This window comes from Lichenostomus cassidix, chromosome 8 (assembly GCF_008360975.1).
Source record: "Lichenostomus cassidix isolate B80296 chromosome 8, HeHo_3.0, whole genome shotgun sequence".
NCBI classification, from domain to species: domain Eukaryota; kingdom Metazoa; phylum Chordata; class Aves; order Passeriformes; family Meliphagidae; genus Lichenostomus; species Lichenostomus cassidix.
In genome coordinates this window covers 9,049,192-9,064,408 of record NC_139489.1, presented here as the reverse complement: position 1 = coordinate 9,064,408, position 15,217 = coordinate 9,049,192, and the positions used below count along the sequence as shown (strand labels likewise).

The following is a 15,217-nucleotide window of genomic DNA, read 5'->3' as shown; positions in this document are numbered from 1 at the left end:
GAAGTCAGCCCTTGTTTCTGGCCCTTGATGCCCCAGCCAAACCAGCCCTCCAACAGGTGAGGATTCCCCGGAGTTCCCTGACTCTGCTAACACTATCACTCTCCAAGAGATCAGTGACTTAGAGAGCCTGTTTGCTCCCCCAAAACACCTCTTCTCCACCCCACCCAGAGCAAGGTTCTCCCTCAGCATCACAGGAGTACAGACACTGACAGACTTTGCAGAGTTCCAGGTTTCTGGCATCTTTCAGGGATGAACGATGTCACAGGGGCCCCATGCGTGGCACCCCAAACCCTTCAGGTCTTTGGACAGTAATATATGGAATAGGATCAGCTTCACTCTAAATCTTTACCACTACTCAGTCACGTAGGACTTCACCCAAACAATGGCACTGCTCTTTCCCACACCTCAATGTCTCTACTCAAAATATCCACCCAAACTTTCAGGGCCAGAAATTTGTCTGCCAGAAGGTAACCAAAAGGTATTTGTTGCGCTGGACTACACAGCCAGCACCAGATGGGATTCCTCTCTCTGTCATGGCTAATTGCAGAACTGGTCATCAGTGAGAGAATGCAAATTCATGTATGCCACACTCATCACCTGTCACCTTCTTCACAGGGACACCTTTACGAGCTGCACAAGGAAAGGATGTGGAATTTAACACAAAAGCTGAAAATGCATGAGTAGGCAAAAGAAAGAAATAAAAGTCATCCCCCTCATTCCAATCTACACCTCTTCCCCTGACTGGCTCCTCTGGTGTCTCCTGCAGGTGGCCAGCACCCTGCTGAGGCAAGCCAAGGACCAGAGGCTGGATCAGAGCAGCACCCAGCAGCATGTCACAGGAACACAGTCTGCTCCACCAGCTGTGGTGGGGAAAGGGCTCTGCCTGGATCTGGTGGAAAAGAGGCCAACCACACATCGATAAGATGAATTAGTTGTCTCAGCAGCACCGGCAAAATGAGCGAGAGGAGCCGAGCCCGTGAGGCCCGGCCTGCTTTGTTTCAATTACAGCAGCTGCCAGAAGAAAAAGATAACCTCAATATTGATGGCAGGAGCAGCAGACAGAGGTGCCCTTGCAGGCTACTGGGAGCAGGTAGAGGAGGAAGGGGGAGGAGAGATGGAGGAGGGGGAGCAGGGTCTCAGCCAGCATCCTATGGGAGAGCCTGGCTGGTGAGAAAGACACATCTGATCCCATTGCTCTCATTCCCACGAGGAACAGCTCATTTTCACCCTGGTTCTTGTCCCAGTCGCTGTGCAGAGCATCCTCCAGCAGAGGCAGGGGGGAGGGGTGCAGAAATCCAGCAGCAGGACATGGCGCCATGTAACGCTGAGCAGAAAAACATCTCTTTGCTCCCCACTCAGGTTGTGGGGACTGGAGAGGTATGGAGGGGGTTTGTGTGGGATGATGGATGGAGCTGGAGTAAAGGCCAGAGACGGGCCTGGGCCATCTCAAGATGCAGGCAGGCATGACTGCCTGACAGGGACACAGCAGACACAGCACCCACCTGCCTGAGGGCTGGGGAGCCCCATGGTGTGCCTGCAATGGGAACTGGTCCAGACACTGGGGACAAGATGCCCGTGGTGACTTTGGACTGCAAGTGGGAACAAGCAGCAGCTTGGGGCAGGCACCCCAACATCCAGCCAGGCATGAAGGTGCCAAGCCAAACATCCTCCAAGCAGCACAGCATTAATGTCCTGGGCTCCCATGCTGGGAGGCAACCAGAAGGTAGGAAGAGATGGGGTCTCTTCAGTCTTCAATCCCTTTACCTCCAACTCCTGTTCAGGGGATGTAACTCATCACTGGCTGCTGTATTTTGGGGTCTACATCCATCCCTGTGCCCCTCCCTGTGACCAGAGCACAGACCAGTGCTGAGCAAGACACCCACCCGCTCGGGGCCCACCAGAGGCCAGACTGAGCAGTGGTCACTTCACAGAGGTTTTATTCGTACTCCGGATATCCACACTGCCCTCCCACCTCGCTTGCCCCCAGGCGGGAGCTCAGGATCCTCACCCTGTCCTCCTCGGGCTGTGCTCATTGGATTCAGCCCCTGGTCTCCAAGAGGGGACAAGGTCACCATCTTGCGGCCACCCGCCACCACTGCACATACCCGTGTGCACGGTCTGGGGGGTGCCCAGGATGTGACAGCTATGGGGGTACAGGGTTTGGACCATGGGGAGCTGCAACATCCCACCGCTCCTCGCGCCCTCAGTTCCCTGGGACCACATCCTGCAGGGCACATGCCATCCCTCCCCTCGCTCCCTGGACAGGAAACCCAAGGATTCCAGGACACCCAGGAGTGTCTGGACAGGCAGAGGGTGCCAGCAGTGCTGCTGCCATCCCAGCTCTGGCCCCTCCACCCCCACCCTGCTGCTCTGTGCAGTGTCAGCCAGCAGTGACCAGGGACCTCCTGGTTTGCACGGCAGGCTTCATTGAGCACAGAAAGGCAGGCAGAGGCAGAGGAAGGCTCAGAACTGAGCCCTCGGGCTGAAAATACAGCACTGAGCAGGGTCCAAGGGGAATTTCCATCCCTATCACAGCGTAGGAGTGCAACCCACATGGGAGATGCTGGAGGGAGTTGTTAAACCAGCGCTGCTGGTGGCCAGCAGCCCAAAACAAGTCCTTCCATGCCTCTGTGAAGTGAGTTGGGGTGGTCTGCACACTACTGGGTTCTGCAGCCTGGCTTAGTGCTCATCTCCCTCCTTCTGCTTCTTCCCCTTGTGATGGAGCTGGCCATGGTCTCGATGGTGGTGGTGAGCATGGGTGGCAGGTTTGTGGTCCCCACTTGGGTTTGTGTCTTTCTCGCTGCTGACCTCATGATGGTGGTGAGGATGGAGAGGCTTGTGCTGGTGGATGGGGGTCTCTGATTCTGTCCCCTCGTGTTCAGGAAGTGAGCTCGGGGTTACAGGGCCCTCCATGGTACTGTTAGCCTGAGGGAAGTAACACAAGGACTGGTGTGGTATGTGAATGCCCACAGAGCACTGCAGAAAGCCTGAGAGCATGGCTGGGAGCTGGGATGAAGGCAGAAAAGCATCCATAATACAGAAAAATGGGGATCAGAACAAAGGCTCTCCAGCTCTGACCCGGGGCATGGGGAGGACAGGAGAGGCTGGAGCACACAGGGCACAAGCCTCTACACCTGTGTCCCTTGCCTCAAGCTGTCTGTAGTCCAGAAAAGGGACTCAGCATTCAGTATTTCTGGATGTATTTTTCTCCTGGGAAGTGACTAATCGCCTACCGAGCTCAGAGCTACACCCTTTCTTTTGCTCTGAGCTTGCCACCTCTGCATCCATTGCCTGCCCCTTTCTTATATCAGAACAGTCCTAGTTAGCATTCCCAGACCTGGGATATGACCCCTTTAGTCAATTCCTTTTCAACCGGAAAGCTCTGACCTATTTAAGTGCCCTTATTCCAGACCTTTCATCACCTTCCCTCTCAAACAGAGCTGAGGGCAGCTGCCTGGAGCCCGTCCCCAACACGGAGATAAGATTGCTTTTGCTGATGTGCAGTGCCTGAGGACAGAAGGGATACCGGCTCCAGAAAGCAGTCAAGCTTTACCTCCTGGGTAGTGTTGGTGTAGAGGGAGCAGTTGCCACAGAAGTCCTTGACGTGGCTGGAGCGGATGGCTGACTCCACATAGGGGAAGTGGAGGAAGCTGAAGGGCAGCTGGATGTGGAAAGCCAGGCGGCCGCACCTGAGGGGAGAAGTCACGGCCTGGCTCAAGGCTGGTGTTTGGAGCCCCCCAGCCCAGCCGTGAGGGGAGATTTTGGAAGCCCATCGAACGCTCTGTAACGCCCAGAAAAGCCTCAGGCGAGTCGGGGGACACTCACCGGTCATAAACAAGGAAGTCGTCCTTGTCGCCCCCCAGGACCTGCCAGACGTCAGGGTCCTCCCGCTCCGGCTGGAAGACGGGGACGCCGGGCGGGGCATGGCGCCGCAGCTCGGGCAGCATGGCGCGGGACAGCGGCGCCTTCTCGTTGACGATCATGTAGCGGACATGGGCCATGCCCTGCCGGGCCAGCCGCTCCCGCAGGCCCCCGAGGCTGCGGGGAAGAGGCGCTGGGAGGGGTGCTGGGGCAGGAGGCTGCCATACACCCCCGAGCTGCCGGGGATTGCTGTGGGGAGGGGGCGCGGGCTCACCTGTGGGCCTGCATCAGGCAGAACTGTCAGCTGGCCTTCAGCAGGGCTACCACCGTCACCTGCCCTGCCGCCCCCTCCATGGGGTTCGAGCCATTGATGGTCCATGCCGGTGCCTCCTGGCAGATCCGGCTGCTGTTGGCCGCCTCCTCGGAGGCCGAGGCCAGCGCCAGCCCCAGCCAGGTGGCCAGGGCCAGCAGCAGCAGTGCCATCCTGGACCCCAGCCCTGGCAGGGGCACATGGGGTGTTACTCTCCTCCCAGATCACTGCAACCCCAAACTGCCTCCCTGCCCCCCACTCCAGGGCAGACAAGGACTGGTGGGCAGTGTTGGACTGGCTCTGGCACTGGGGGTTCTGGACCCCCAGCCCAGGGGCAAGGAAAGGGGGACGAGGTGGGGAATTGGAGTGCCCAGCTCTTTGCTGCCATCTTTTGTGGGCAACCACTGCCACAGCACGCTGTCCTCCCCCAGCAGTGAACACCCACGCCACACATCAGGAGATGAAGGTGCTCCTCCTCCCATGGGCCTTCTGCACTTCTCTGATCCCACAAAACAAACCCAGCCCCAAACAGAGGTCTGTCTTTGCCCCAGAAAGGAGCAGGGATACAGCCCTCATCATCTCAACCTCCAACATGCAGTCACTGGGACACAGATGGTTTCACCTTCAGGTCACCTTGAGAGTCCTTCATGCCCCTCAAAGTGCTTTGGGGGTACCCAGAGCCTTTAAAACCTTTGCCTCCCAACATCTGCCTGAAGCTCCCTCCCTTCCCTAATCCTGCCACCCCAGGATATTCACCATGCCTCTAGTATCCAGCACATTAAATGGGCAGGGGGGAGGATATGGGTCTGGGGGGGATGATCTGGGGAGGGAGCAGGGGGATGCAGGATCTGGTCAGGGTGGATATGCCCCAAGTCCCCAGCCCCCTCCCCCGTGAGAACGAGCCCTCGATACCACACTTCTCCTCGCTGCCGTCCTCCTTCACTCCCGGTCCCAGCAGCTTTCAGCAACTTCCAGCTGGCCCTGGTCCCCCTTTTATTGCCTGTCCACTCTCTCCGCCCAGAAGGGAGGAGAAGAGCATGGCTGGAGCGGGGACTGCGCCCCGGCCACCACCGCCAGCCTCGAGGGGACAGCAACAAGGCAGGCACTGTCCCCCTCGGTGCCATGTGGCCTCGGGGTGCTGCTGCCACAGCCCAGCCCAAGCCGTGCTGGGACAAAGCGGTGCCTGGTGCCGGGCTGGCGCCAGAGGGTGACAGGCGACGCTGTAGGGAAGAGATGGACACAGCCACTCCAAATCACCTCCCAGGCACAGGAGGGCTGAGGGCATTGCCAAGGGCACTGCTTACACCAAAGGGTCGCACGACTGTGGGTTGACCTCAAACAGCACCATCCATGCACAAGAACCCACAGGAGCCACCAGTGCAGCCAAAAAGAGGGTGCCTCCCTCACACGCTGGGATGCTGGAGCTCCCTGCCCTGTGGGGTGGCACCCCCAAGGCCGTGCTGTTCTGTGTTGTGCCATGGCCACTCTCAGGCGAAGCTTGGCCCCACAGCAAACCCCCAGTGTCCCGTCCCATGTCTTCTGTCCGGCCCCACACTGGTGGGCCTGTGGTGGTGTCAGTGCTCCCTTGGGAAATCACAGCAACACTGGATTCCAACCCCCAACCAAACAAGAGCTCACCACTCTGGCAGGACAAGGACATCTCTGCAAATATTTGAGCAGTTTATTGTACCTGGGCTCTGTACAAAAACATGATAAGGCAGGGAAGGGCAGCAGCCACAGTCACAGTGGGGGCAGAACATGATCCCAGACACACATAGAGGGGGGATTCGTCTGAAAACAGCAGGGAGTGAGGGAATTGCTGCTGGAGGACTGGAGAGGCTCAGACGTATCTGCAAGGATGTGGGGCCGTGGGCTGGACTGGTGAGCCGTCCCATCTCGTGACTGACACTGGACCTACCGCAGAGCTGTCACCCCCCATACACACGCTGCTCCCCCCAAGTCCCCACCGGCTACCCCGGACACCGTGAAGTGCCCAACACCGCGCAGGGACACGTTTCCCCAGTTCATCTCCTCGGATTCGGGATTCGGGCTGGCAGAGAATGACCCAGCACAGACATGAGCTGTATCCCAGAGAGTCCCAGCCACAGCCTGGCAGGCGCTTCCCTCCTCCCCTCGGCTCATCCCGAGCCGCGGTGCCTGCTATTTCCAGCCTGGGTAGCTTTTCGTCCTGCAAACGCAGCCCGGTACCGCCGGGCTCGGTACCAAGTGTGGCACCCGCAGCGGGCGGCGCGTTCTCCGTGTCCCGGCCCCGTCCCTGCCCGGGACGATCGCCCGATCCCCCGCCGGGAGCGCTCCGCGGCCGCCCGCAGCGCCCCGGCAGTGCCGGCGCCGTGCCCGTCCCGCCGTGCCTGGTGCATGCCGGGGCGGAGCGAACTGAACCGCCCCCGGGCCGGCCCTGCCCGGCGTCCCCTTCGCCCGCAGCCTTGACCCCGGTGAGCCGCAGCCAGAGGGCACGGGGGTGGCGGGGCGGGCGGCGGGGAGCGGGGGCGGCGGGAGCGGAGCGGGAGCCGTGCTGATGCTGCTGTGCGCAGCGGGAAGCTGGGAAGAAGGGCCGCGGGGAAGGAGTTCGGCTCCTGCCCATGTGCTCACCGGGACCCCACGCGGTCCCTCCGCCCTGGGCAGGTGGGAAGGAGCAGAGGGAGCTCGGTGCGCAAAGCCCCTTCCAGGCGGGAGGTGAAAGGGAATATTTCAGCAGGTGTGTGGCCCCCAGTACAAGGCACCCTTGTGGGGTCTGGTTGGGGTCTGGCCAGGGTGGTTTATGCATGCCATGGGGTCAGGAAGCCTCCATGGGATGCTCTGGAGAGGTGATGCCGATTGGAGTTTTGGACAGATCTTTTTTCCCCCCTTGAGTGTCACTGATATTTGGATGGGGGGGGGGGAAGGTCACTTTCCCGAAGTGTCCCTCCTCTGTGCCCCTAGGGCAAGGTCATTGTTCCCAGCCTGTAACAGAGAGCATGGTGCCTCCGTGCTGTCCTTGTTGGGAGGAGAAGGGCTAATCAGCCTGTCGTGACCCCACTGCACTCCTCCATTCGTGGGACACACCTGACAGGCGCTGGGACAGCACAGGAGCCTTTTAGCTATAACCAGGGTGTTTTTCCATGTTTACCAGTCCAACCTCCATGTTCCTGGTACAGGACATTCTCATCACAACCCTTGCCCCATAATCTTGCTTACACGTGTAGCACAGCTCCTGCTCCGGGAATCCCCGCTGACCTCCCTGTGGCACTCCCAAAGGACACATGGCTCCAGAGGGGACCCGCTGGGCTGCATCCAGGCTGCTCAGGGCTTCCTTCTCTGGGACCCCAGGCATGGGGCAGGGCAGGCAGCAGAGTGGAGGGCTGGTGGGATGGCTAGGCACCCTTGGGCAGCTCCTTGCAGCTGGTCCCAAAGGTGGGTGCCCTTTCACAGTGCAAATTGGCTCTTGAGACACACTTATTTAAAATACACACAATTAAAAGGTGCGACTTTACTCACAATTGCATTTGTGCTTGCAAACACAGGTGGGCTTTGTGCAAGGTGTGGGAATGGCTTCTTCCCAGGGCCGGCAGCTCCCCTGACCCCCTGCGTGCTCCCTGCAGCCTGCCCAGCCATGGCAGCCTCGCTGAGCCGCCCCTGCTTCATCTCCCTCCACCTGCCCTACAGGCAGGGCTGGGCCCAGCACCTGGCCAACACCTTTCGCTTCCAGCCAGTGGCCATACGGGAGACACCATGTGTCCGGCAGCTGGCCTTGCGACGGGAATCTGCCATCTTCCTCGTCAACGAGCGCCTGGTACCTGCCAGCACCTCATCCCGTGATTTCCTCTATGACATAGACCCCCAGCCCACCTTGGGCACAGCCTCCAACGTCTGCTTCGAGGTGGATGATGTGCCGGGGCTCTGCAAGCAGCTGCAGAGCCAGGGATGCTCGTTGCTGGTGCCCCCCACTGAGCTGAGGGATGATGGTGGTTCTGTCACCTACGGGGTGGTGAGCTCTGTCGTGGGCAACATCAGCCACACCCTTTTGGACCGATCCTGTTACCAGGGACCCTTCCTGCCCGGCTTCCAGCCCATCCAAGGAGCCCCCTCAGCCGCGGGGGATGGGATCAAGATCACACACTTTGACCACATCACGTACGTCTGCCCCCGGGGCGGGGCTCGGGCGGCTCTGGATTGGTACCAGCGCTGCTTCGGCTTCCACCGCTTCCTGCTGAACCCCCAGGAGAGGCCAGCCGAGGGGTACGTGCTGGGGGGGCAGGGGGTGGGCATGCTGCTCCTCGCACTGCAGAGCGCCCAGGACACCCCAGCACAGGGCTGCAAGCTGGTCTTTGCTGAGTCCCTCTCCCAGAATGGCACCAACCAGGTTGACACGTTCCTGGAGCAGCACGGTGGGGCTGGCATCCAGCACGTTGGCCTCTGCACCACTGACATCGTCAGCACGACCAGGGCTCTGCAGCAGCGGGGGGCACGGTTCCTCACACCCCCCACCACGTATTACAGCCAGGGGGGCAAAGCAGAGGAGATCCGGGGGGCTGGGCAGGACCCCCACATGCTGGCAGAGCTTGGCATCCTCCTGGACACTGCAGTGGCTGGGGACAAGGGCCAGCCAGGCACTGGTGCCACAGAGAGTCCCTCTCAGGAATATTTGATGCAGATCTTCACCCATCCTATCTTCTCTGAGGAGACCTTCTTCCTGGAGCTGATTGACCGTCGGGGAGCGCCGGGCTTTGGGGAAGGCAATATCCGGGCGCTGTGGAAAGCTGTGCAGGTCTATATGGACCAGCAGCAGTAGTGCAACACTGCAGTCCTCCTTCCTCAGCTCCCCAGCCTCTCCACTCCAACCCTGGGGCAAGGACCATAGAGATCCTGGTGGGAGCCTGTGGTATGGCCCAGGTGGGCAGGGACCAAGGGAGGGCTCCAGGTCAGTCCAGAGCCAAGTCAGTGTGGGAGCAAGATGCTCAGGGCTGCATCCAGCAGGGCTCTGAGCATGTCCCAGGATGGGTGTGATTGCTCCTCTGCCCTGGGTTCTCAGTGAATTATTGACCACATGTGAAGAACTTTCTGCCTTAGTTTCATCTTAATTTATTGAGATTTGAGCCTGCAGCATGGCCAAGAGCAGTGCTGGCACAGCAACAGCTCCAGATATAGAGGGAAGAGGAGTTGCCTGAGGGGAGTGGATATACCAGAGGCCATGGATACAGCCACTCACTGGCATTTACCACCCAGAGCATGGCTAGTCCTGGGGGGCAAGTGGTGGCCTCTTGCTCCTCTCAATTAAAGAATTAACTTACAAGCACTGCTTTGAGTTTTTAATCCTCCTATTTAAGATGCACCAAGTGCCAGGTGAGGATGAAAGATGCATGTCTGTCACTCAAGGGGTCTTGTTCCCTTAAATTGAAGTCATTGCCCCTTGCACCCACCAGGACTGTCCCCTGTCCTTGCCAGCCCCCAGCATTGTGCCTTTGCAAGGGTGGACCACATCCTTGGCATCATGAACAGTGCTGAACAGCCCAACAGAAAAAACGTAACAGGAGGATAAAAAAAAGCCTACCAAAAGCCCTGGGGGCAGTTGTTCAGCCCTGGGGAGGAGCAACTCATGGGTAGGAGCTGTACAGCTGATGCCTGCCCTCGCAGAAGGGGTGCTCTGGGTGCCTTATTTGGGGTCACCAGCAGTTAATGCTCACCCAAGGGGCTCTTCAGTGCATTAATGAGGAAATCCCTGCTGTCCCTAGCCCAGATGCAGGAATCCTGTTGCCCTATCTTCACGTTCCTCCACAGGCTGCCTGACAGTCCCATCTTAGCACAGGGCAACAGAGACAGAAAGTCACTTAAAAAACACCACACACTTTAGATTTATTATCAGGTCCAGTAAAAAGAAGGGAGTGTACAGCAGCATCCCCAGTCGCTGGCTGGTGGATGAGATGCAGGCAGGGGACAGGGCTGAGGGACCAATGTGGCCACAGCGTTCCCACTGCTGGAGAAAGCCCTATTACCCTGAGTCCATGGTGCCAAAGTGGTGCCAGTATGGGGCTGACACATTGCCAGAAGGGCTCCAGGCAAGGAGGGAGAGCAGGTCTGGCTCCAGGATTAATCCAGGACCAGTGCCCACATCCAGGCACAACTCCTGGGGGAGCCAGGAGAAATGAAGAGTGGGAGACCATTACAGTGCTGTTTCCTGGGCTCACAGCAGCAGCACAGGGACACCATTCCCACACCACGGGCAGGACTCACCTCAGTGTGGGGCTCTGGTATCCCACACGAGGAAGGTGCTCTCACGGGGCAGTTGGTGTACGGAGAAAGGCACGGAGGGAGAGCTGTGTCCCAGGGCAGGTGCTGCCTGCTCTCTGTGCTTTTGCCCCCTGCTTCCGCTTGGAGCCCTGCAGGAGACACACAGCAGGACTAAACCAGACCCCAAGAGACCCCACAGTCTCCAGGGATCATCCCTGGGTACTGGGGACACCCAGAGGCAGTGCCAGTCAGGCAAGTTCCCCTGCCATAGGCTGGCATGCTCCTTGGCCTGGTCCCAAACTCCAGCACGGCTTCAGCACAGCCCAGCAGAAGCTGTCCCACAGCACTGCAAGCCCCAGGCACCCTGGAGCACTGCTCACCTTGACAGGGCTGCTCTCCTTCCTGCGCTGCTTCTCGTGAGCTTTCAGCACCTGAAGGAAAAACAAGAGAGCTCAGAGCTGAACAGTAGCCAGGTCCTGAAGCTGGGACAGCACAGAGAAGTTGAGGGGATGCCAGGGGTTTTCCCAAGATAACTGAGGGAAGAGAGGAAAGGCCCAGGTGGTCCCCATACCTTCTTCATGGCTGTGGACACAGCTGAGGCATGGAACTCATCCTCTGTCACCCAGCGGGATGGGGACAAGGCAGGGTCTAGGGTCACATCCCCATCCAGGGGCAGAGAGTAGACCACATATGTCTGGTGGATGTGGGAGAAGATGTGGATGACCTGTGAGGAGATGGAGAGACACATGAGATGGGCAGCTGGCAGGCAATGGGGGATGCAAAGTGCACTGAGTCTGCCACTGTCTGAGGAGTGGGGCAGAGCTTGGGAGGGGTGACAGTGGGGAAGGGAGACCCTTCTGTGTGCTACATCCCTCATGGCTGAGCACAGGGGGCTCACACTGCAGCCCTCCTGTTCCAGCTCCAGCTCACCTCTCCGATAAACCGCAGGCCTTTGGCTGCCACGGGCTGCCCCATCCAGGCCTGGAGGTGATCAGCCAGCACCTCCCTCTCCTTCTTCTCCTGCAGATTTTCAGCCAGTGGGAGACTTGGGAACTCCCAGAGTCCAGCCAGGAGACCTAGAGAGGAGGAATGACAGAAATGTGAGACAGCAAGGGGACACTGAACCTCATCACAGCCCCAGGGGGCTCCTTTCCCCACCCCAGCAAGCAGTGCCTCTCCCAGGCTGCTCTGTCCCTCATGCAGGTGGGAAGGAGCCATGTGGTGCCTTCATCCCCCTCCTGCCCAGCCCCATTACCCGAACTGGGTCTCTGCACAATGAGGTATTCCAGGGCCCCGTGGCAGCCCCTCCGCTCCAGCACACACGTGGCCGTTCGCATCACCCGCGGCGGCTTCTTCGCTGCTTTCCGGGGAAAGTTCATCACCCCCAGGCTGCTGTCCCACGGCTCGGTGGCTGGGGGGCACAGGGGACAGTCCCCAACACCTGCAAATGCAAACATAACAGTTGCTGCAGGGCCCAGACTTGGAGCTACAACAGGGATCTCTCCACGTGCTTACCACAGTCCTCAACATCAGGCACTGGGGGTGATTTTCCAAGCAGCTTCTGAGAGGCAAAGGCCAGCTCCTTCTCCACCTGCAAGGGAGGACAGGAGTGAGGACAGGCTCATCCACAGCCCACCTTGTCCCCATGCACGGCAAACCCTCAGAGCCACATTCTGGGGTCACACTTACCCTGCACCGTGCTTGGCAGTGCTGCTTCACCGGGCACTCCCCGCACAGAGGGGCCTTGGGCACACACACAGTTGCCCCCAGCTCCATCAGGGCTTGGTTAAAATCCCCTGGCCGACTCCTGTCCACCAGGACATTTGCCATGTCCCTGGAGAAATGGCAGTGAGAGGCACAGGGATCTGTGGGGAGAGCATCCCAGGACCTTTGCCTGCCTCCTGCCTGTCAGGGGGGATGCTCCTAGGCAGCACAGGCAACACAGCTCCTTTCACCACTACTTTCAGAAGCACCAATTTCCCCAGACCCCACGCCTCTCTCCCTTCACAGGCTCAGCTTCCCAAGGTTCCTGAGTGATTCTGCCCTTAGCTATGATGAGCACAGCTCCAAACAGAGACAGAGCATTCCCCTTACCAGAGCTGGTCGATGACAGCCTGGCTGCTGGAGTCAGCACTGATGCATCGCAGGCGGCACAGGACCCGGATCACATTCCCATCCACGACTCCAGTAGCCTGGGACCAGGAGCTGGGGTTACCATTCTGGGATGTGCTCTGGACAAAGGGAGCTCCCAGGATGGAGAGGGACATACACAAGGCCAGCCCACAGGCCAAGCTGGGTGGGGGGAGAGAGGCATCCCAAAGTGGGGAGAGAGGGGAACACAAACCTGGGGAACCCTTAGCTTATAAGAGCCAGCAGCTGGACCCTGCCAGGGGTGAGGCTGGGTAGCAGAGGGGAAGGTGCATCTACTGATGCCCAGCTCTCACCTGTCCATACGAGATGGACGCAATGGCTCCCGCCGTGTATCGACCCACGCCCGGCAGCAGCTTCTGCAGGTCCTCAGCTGTCCTGGGCATCCGGCCAGCCAGCTCGGACACCACCTGGCAGGGAGGGGGCCAGGCTCAGGGAAGCAGCTGGGGTGGGTGTGTGCCAGGTAACCCATTTTGCCCATGGGAAGATGGGATCCAGCCTCTGCAGCCTTGTGCCAGCAGCACAGCCCCAGCGAGGCAGGGCACATGTGAGCCAACCCCAGCCCACCAGCTACAGAGAGGTTTAGAAATGCCCTTTCCCCCCCTCCAGCACCTTCCTTGCTGCCTCCTGCAGACGCTTCCCTCTGGAGTAGTAGCCAAGCCCAGCCCACAGCTCATTCACCTCCTGCTCCAAGAGACACAGCATGGTGTTAATGGAGAGCCACAGGGCAGGGAGAGAACCCAGTCCCAGTGACTCTCACCTCCAGGGATGCCTGTGCCAGAGCCTGCAGTGTCGGCCACTTCTGCGGGACAGAGGGAAGGGGACAAGTCAGGGCCAAGCAGAGTTGTGCCCTGCCACTGGGGATCTGCCACAGGCAGTGGATAAGGTCTCTAAAAGGGGCAGCCTGTGGGCACAGGACTCTGTAAGAAGCAGTCACCTGCATCCAGCGGTTGTAGTAGTCGATCACCGTAGCCACCTGTGTCTGCTGGAGCATGATCTCAGACACCCACACTGCAGGGAGCAGGGCAGGGGTCAAAGCAGAGGCACCAATGCCACCCACACCTCATGCTGTGGCCACGTTAGTACTGGCTACAAGCACTGCACAGCATCCACCTCATGGGACCCCCTCCCACCCCTCACCTTCTCCCCATGCTGCCCCACAGGAGCTCCCCTGGCCCAAGGGGAGCACCTTGCAAGGGGAATCAGTGGCTCTCATGGCCACTTCAGGCAGTTTATTCCATGTATGGCACCAGAAGCCACACCTCACCATGCCAGTCCCTGCTCCTCACCTGCATATCCCCGTCTGTCAGCATCCAGCTCTGTCGCTGCCTGGAAGGGGAAGAAGATGAAGTGTGAGAAACAAGGTGACACAGGACCCCACCACAGAGGGGACCTGCATGTAAAACAAAACAATCCACGGTGTGTTTGGAACACTGCAATGCAATCTGAAATAAAATATTTCCCCCAAGCACTCACAGTTCAGATTAATCAACTAACAGCCAAAGCACCTTCTTGCTGATGAAATCCCAGATGGAGAGTTACTTATGAGGTTCAAAATCTTACAAAGAATTTTCCCATAACTGAGCCTGCACAGGAAGCAATGGGAGGCAAATGCAAATCCCACAGAGGGGCTGTGCAGTTCCTACCATTCAGACAGACTTTGCTGTAAAGCTGATGCTCACCCTCAGCACCACAATCACCCTCGAGCCGCTGCTGCCAGGTTGAGAGCAGAGCAGGCAGGAGCTCTAACAAAAATGTTCAGCAGGCTTAAAACAAATACATGGGAAAACTTTCCCACGCGGGACTCACTGCTACAGAGTATCACAGAGGATTAAACTGGATTAAAAGACAGCTAGACTAACCTTGCCATAGAGAAGTACTCCTGGTTGGAGGTTATGTTTGGAAAGGGTGCCCTGCTTTACTCTTCACACCTAGGGACTGGCTCCAGACCACCCACCACAAAACAGCCAGGACTAGCTGGGAGCACTTCCGTGCAGGTAGGGATGCATCACATAGGGAAAAACTCCGTGGTCACTTCAGCCAGGTTCCCTTAAGGCAGAATACGTAGTTCCCCACCCCCGCTTCCCGCTGTCTCCCCTTACCAGTGCCCTCCAGGGAAGGTCCCGCTTGCATCGGTCGTACCAGGAGAGCAGGTTTCCGCGCAGGGCCTCGATCTCAGCCGGGTCGCTGAAGAGATGCCGGGCGGGCGGCGGAGCGGGCGCTGCAGCCGGGGCTCCTGCAGGGGTCAGCGGGGTCAGCGCAAGGTGCCACACGGCGAAGGGCTGCGGAGCTCCACCGCAACACAGGCGGGAGCCCGACCGAGCCGCTGCCGGGCAGACGCGTACCGAGTATCGGGCTTTACGAGGACCCAGCAAGCACCGGAGACTACCCGGGCTGGCGGCCCAAGCCTCGGAGAGAGCAACCCGCGCTCCCCCAGCCCTCCCGCCACCGGGTACCTTCGCGGGGCGACGCGCGCTTCCTTCTCCGCCCCTGGGGTAGGGCCGCGCTCCCGCCGCTCCGCCGGAGCGCCCCGGCCGCCGCTGCTGCCCGGGCCCGCGCGGGGCTCATGGCGGGACCGGGACCGGGACTGGGACTGGGACTGGGACTGGGACTGCTCCCGCCGCCGAGCAGCTTTCCCGGGAAAACGTTTCCCGCCGCACCCCCGAGCGAGGG

At 59.4% G+C, this 15,217-nt stretch overlaps 3 protein-coding genes across 8 annotated transcripts; 1 reads left to right on the top strand and 2 right to left on the bottom strand.

The window, feature by feature from the left end:
* Nucleotides 1-1,920: 1,920 nt before the first annotated feature.
* On the bottom strand, nt 1,921-5,219 carry LOC146433788 (selenoprotein Pb-like). Of its 2 annotated transcripts, none has more exons than XM_085067744.1 (5): nt 5,089-5,219; nt 4,136-4,358; nt 3,826-4,038; nt 3,554-3,689; nt 1,921-2,925 (listed from the first exon to the last, which is right to left on the bottom strand). In XM_085067744.1, the coding sequence occupies exons 2-5, from the start codon at nt 4,342-4,344 to the stop codon at nt 2,680-2,682; spliced, it is 804 nt and encodes a 267-aa protein (XP_084923870.1). In that variant the 5' UTR covers nt 4,345-4,358; nt 5,089-5,219; the 3' UTR covers nt 1,921-2,679. The 2 variants fall into 2 exon arrangements, with proteins under 2 accessions (XP_084923870.1, XP_084923869.1); XM_085067743.1 differs by having other exon boundaries at nt 5,084-5,191.
* Nucleotides 5,220-5,351: 132 nt separating this feature from the next.
* On the top strand, nt 5,352-9,464 carry HPDL (4-hydroxyphenylpyruvate dioxygenase like). Of its 2 annotated transcripts, none has more exons than XM_085067741.1 (2): nt 5,352-6,624; nt 7,693-9,464. In XM_085067741.1, the coding sequence occupies exon 2, from the start codon at nt 7,782-7,784 to the stop codon at nt 8,958-8,960; it is 1,179 nt and encodes a 392-aa protein (XP_084923867.1). In that variant the 5' UTR covers nt 5,352-6,624; nt 7,693-7,781; the 3' UTR covers nt 8,961-9,464. The 2 variants fall into 2 exon arrangements, with proteins under 2 accessions (XP_084923867.1, XP_084923868.1); XM_085067742.1 differs by lacking the exon at nt 5,352-6,624 and adding an exon at nt 6,667-6,887.
* A 528-nt stretch (nt 9,465-9,992) lies between these two features.
* On the bottom strand, nt 9,993-15,134 carry MUTYH (mutY DNA glycosylase). 4 transcript variants are annotated; one of them, XM_085067738.1, is made up of 16 exons: nt 15,001-15,134; nt 14,647-14,780; nt 13,834-13,873; nt 13,482-13,555; nt 13,305-13,346; nt 13,157-13,228; nt 12,841-12,954; nt 12,491-12,588; nt 12,086-12,230; nt 11,912-11,987; nt 11,652-11,837; nt 11,327-11,472; nt 10,968-11,120; nt 10,777-10,827; nt 10,400-10,545; nt 9,993-10,292 (listed from the first exon to the last, which is right to left on the bottom strand). In XM_085067738.1, the coding sequence occupies exons 1-15, from the start codon at nt 15,110-15,112 to the stop codon at nt 10,441-10,443; spliced, it is 1,548 nt and encodes a 515-aa protein (XP_084923864.1). In that variant the 5' UTR covers nt 15,113-15,134; the 3' UTR covers nt 9,993-10,292; nt 10,400-10,440. The 4 variants fall into 4 exon arrangements, with proteins under 4 accessions (XP_084923864.1, XP_084923863.1, XP_084923865.1 ...); XM_085067737.1 differs by having other exon boundaries at nt 9,993-10,545; XM_085067739.1 differs by having other exon boundaries at nt 9,993-10,545; nt 11,915-11,987.
* Between the last annotated feature and the right edge of the window lie 83 nt (nt 15,135-15,217).

Coding starts and splice junctions, on each gene's coding strand:
- MUTYH (XM_085067737.1), bottom strand. CDS start 15,112: ATGAGCCCCGCGCGGGCCCGGGCAGCAGCGGCGGCCGGGGCGCTCCGG. Junction 14,781..15,000: donor GCGCGCGTCGCCCCGCGAAG/GTACCCGGTGGC, acceptor TGACCCCTGCAG/GAGCCCCGGCTGCAGCGCCC. Junction 13,874..14,646: donor ACCTTCCCTGGAGGGCACTG/GTAAGGGGAGAC, acceptor TTCCCCTTCCAG/GCAGCGACAGAGCTGGATGC.
- HPDL (XM_085067741.1), top strand. CDS start 7,782: ATGGCAGCCTCGCTGAGCCGCCCCTGCTTCATCTCCCTCCACCTGCCC.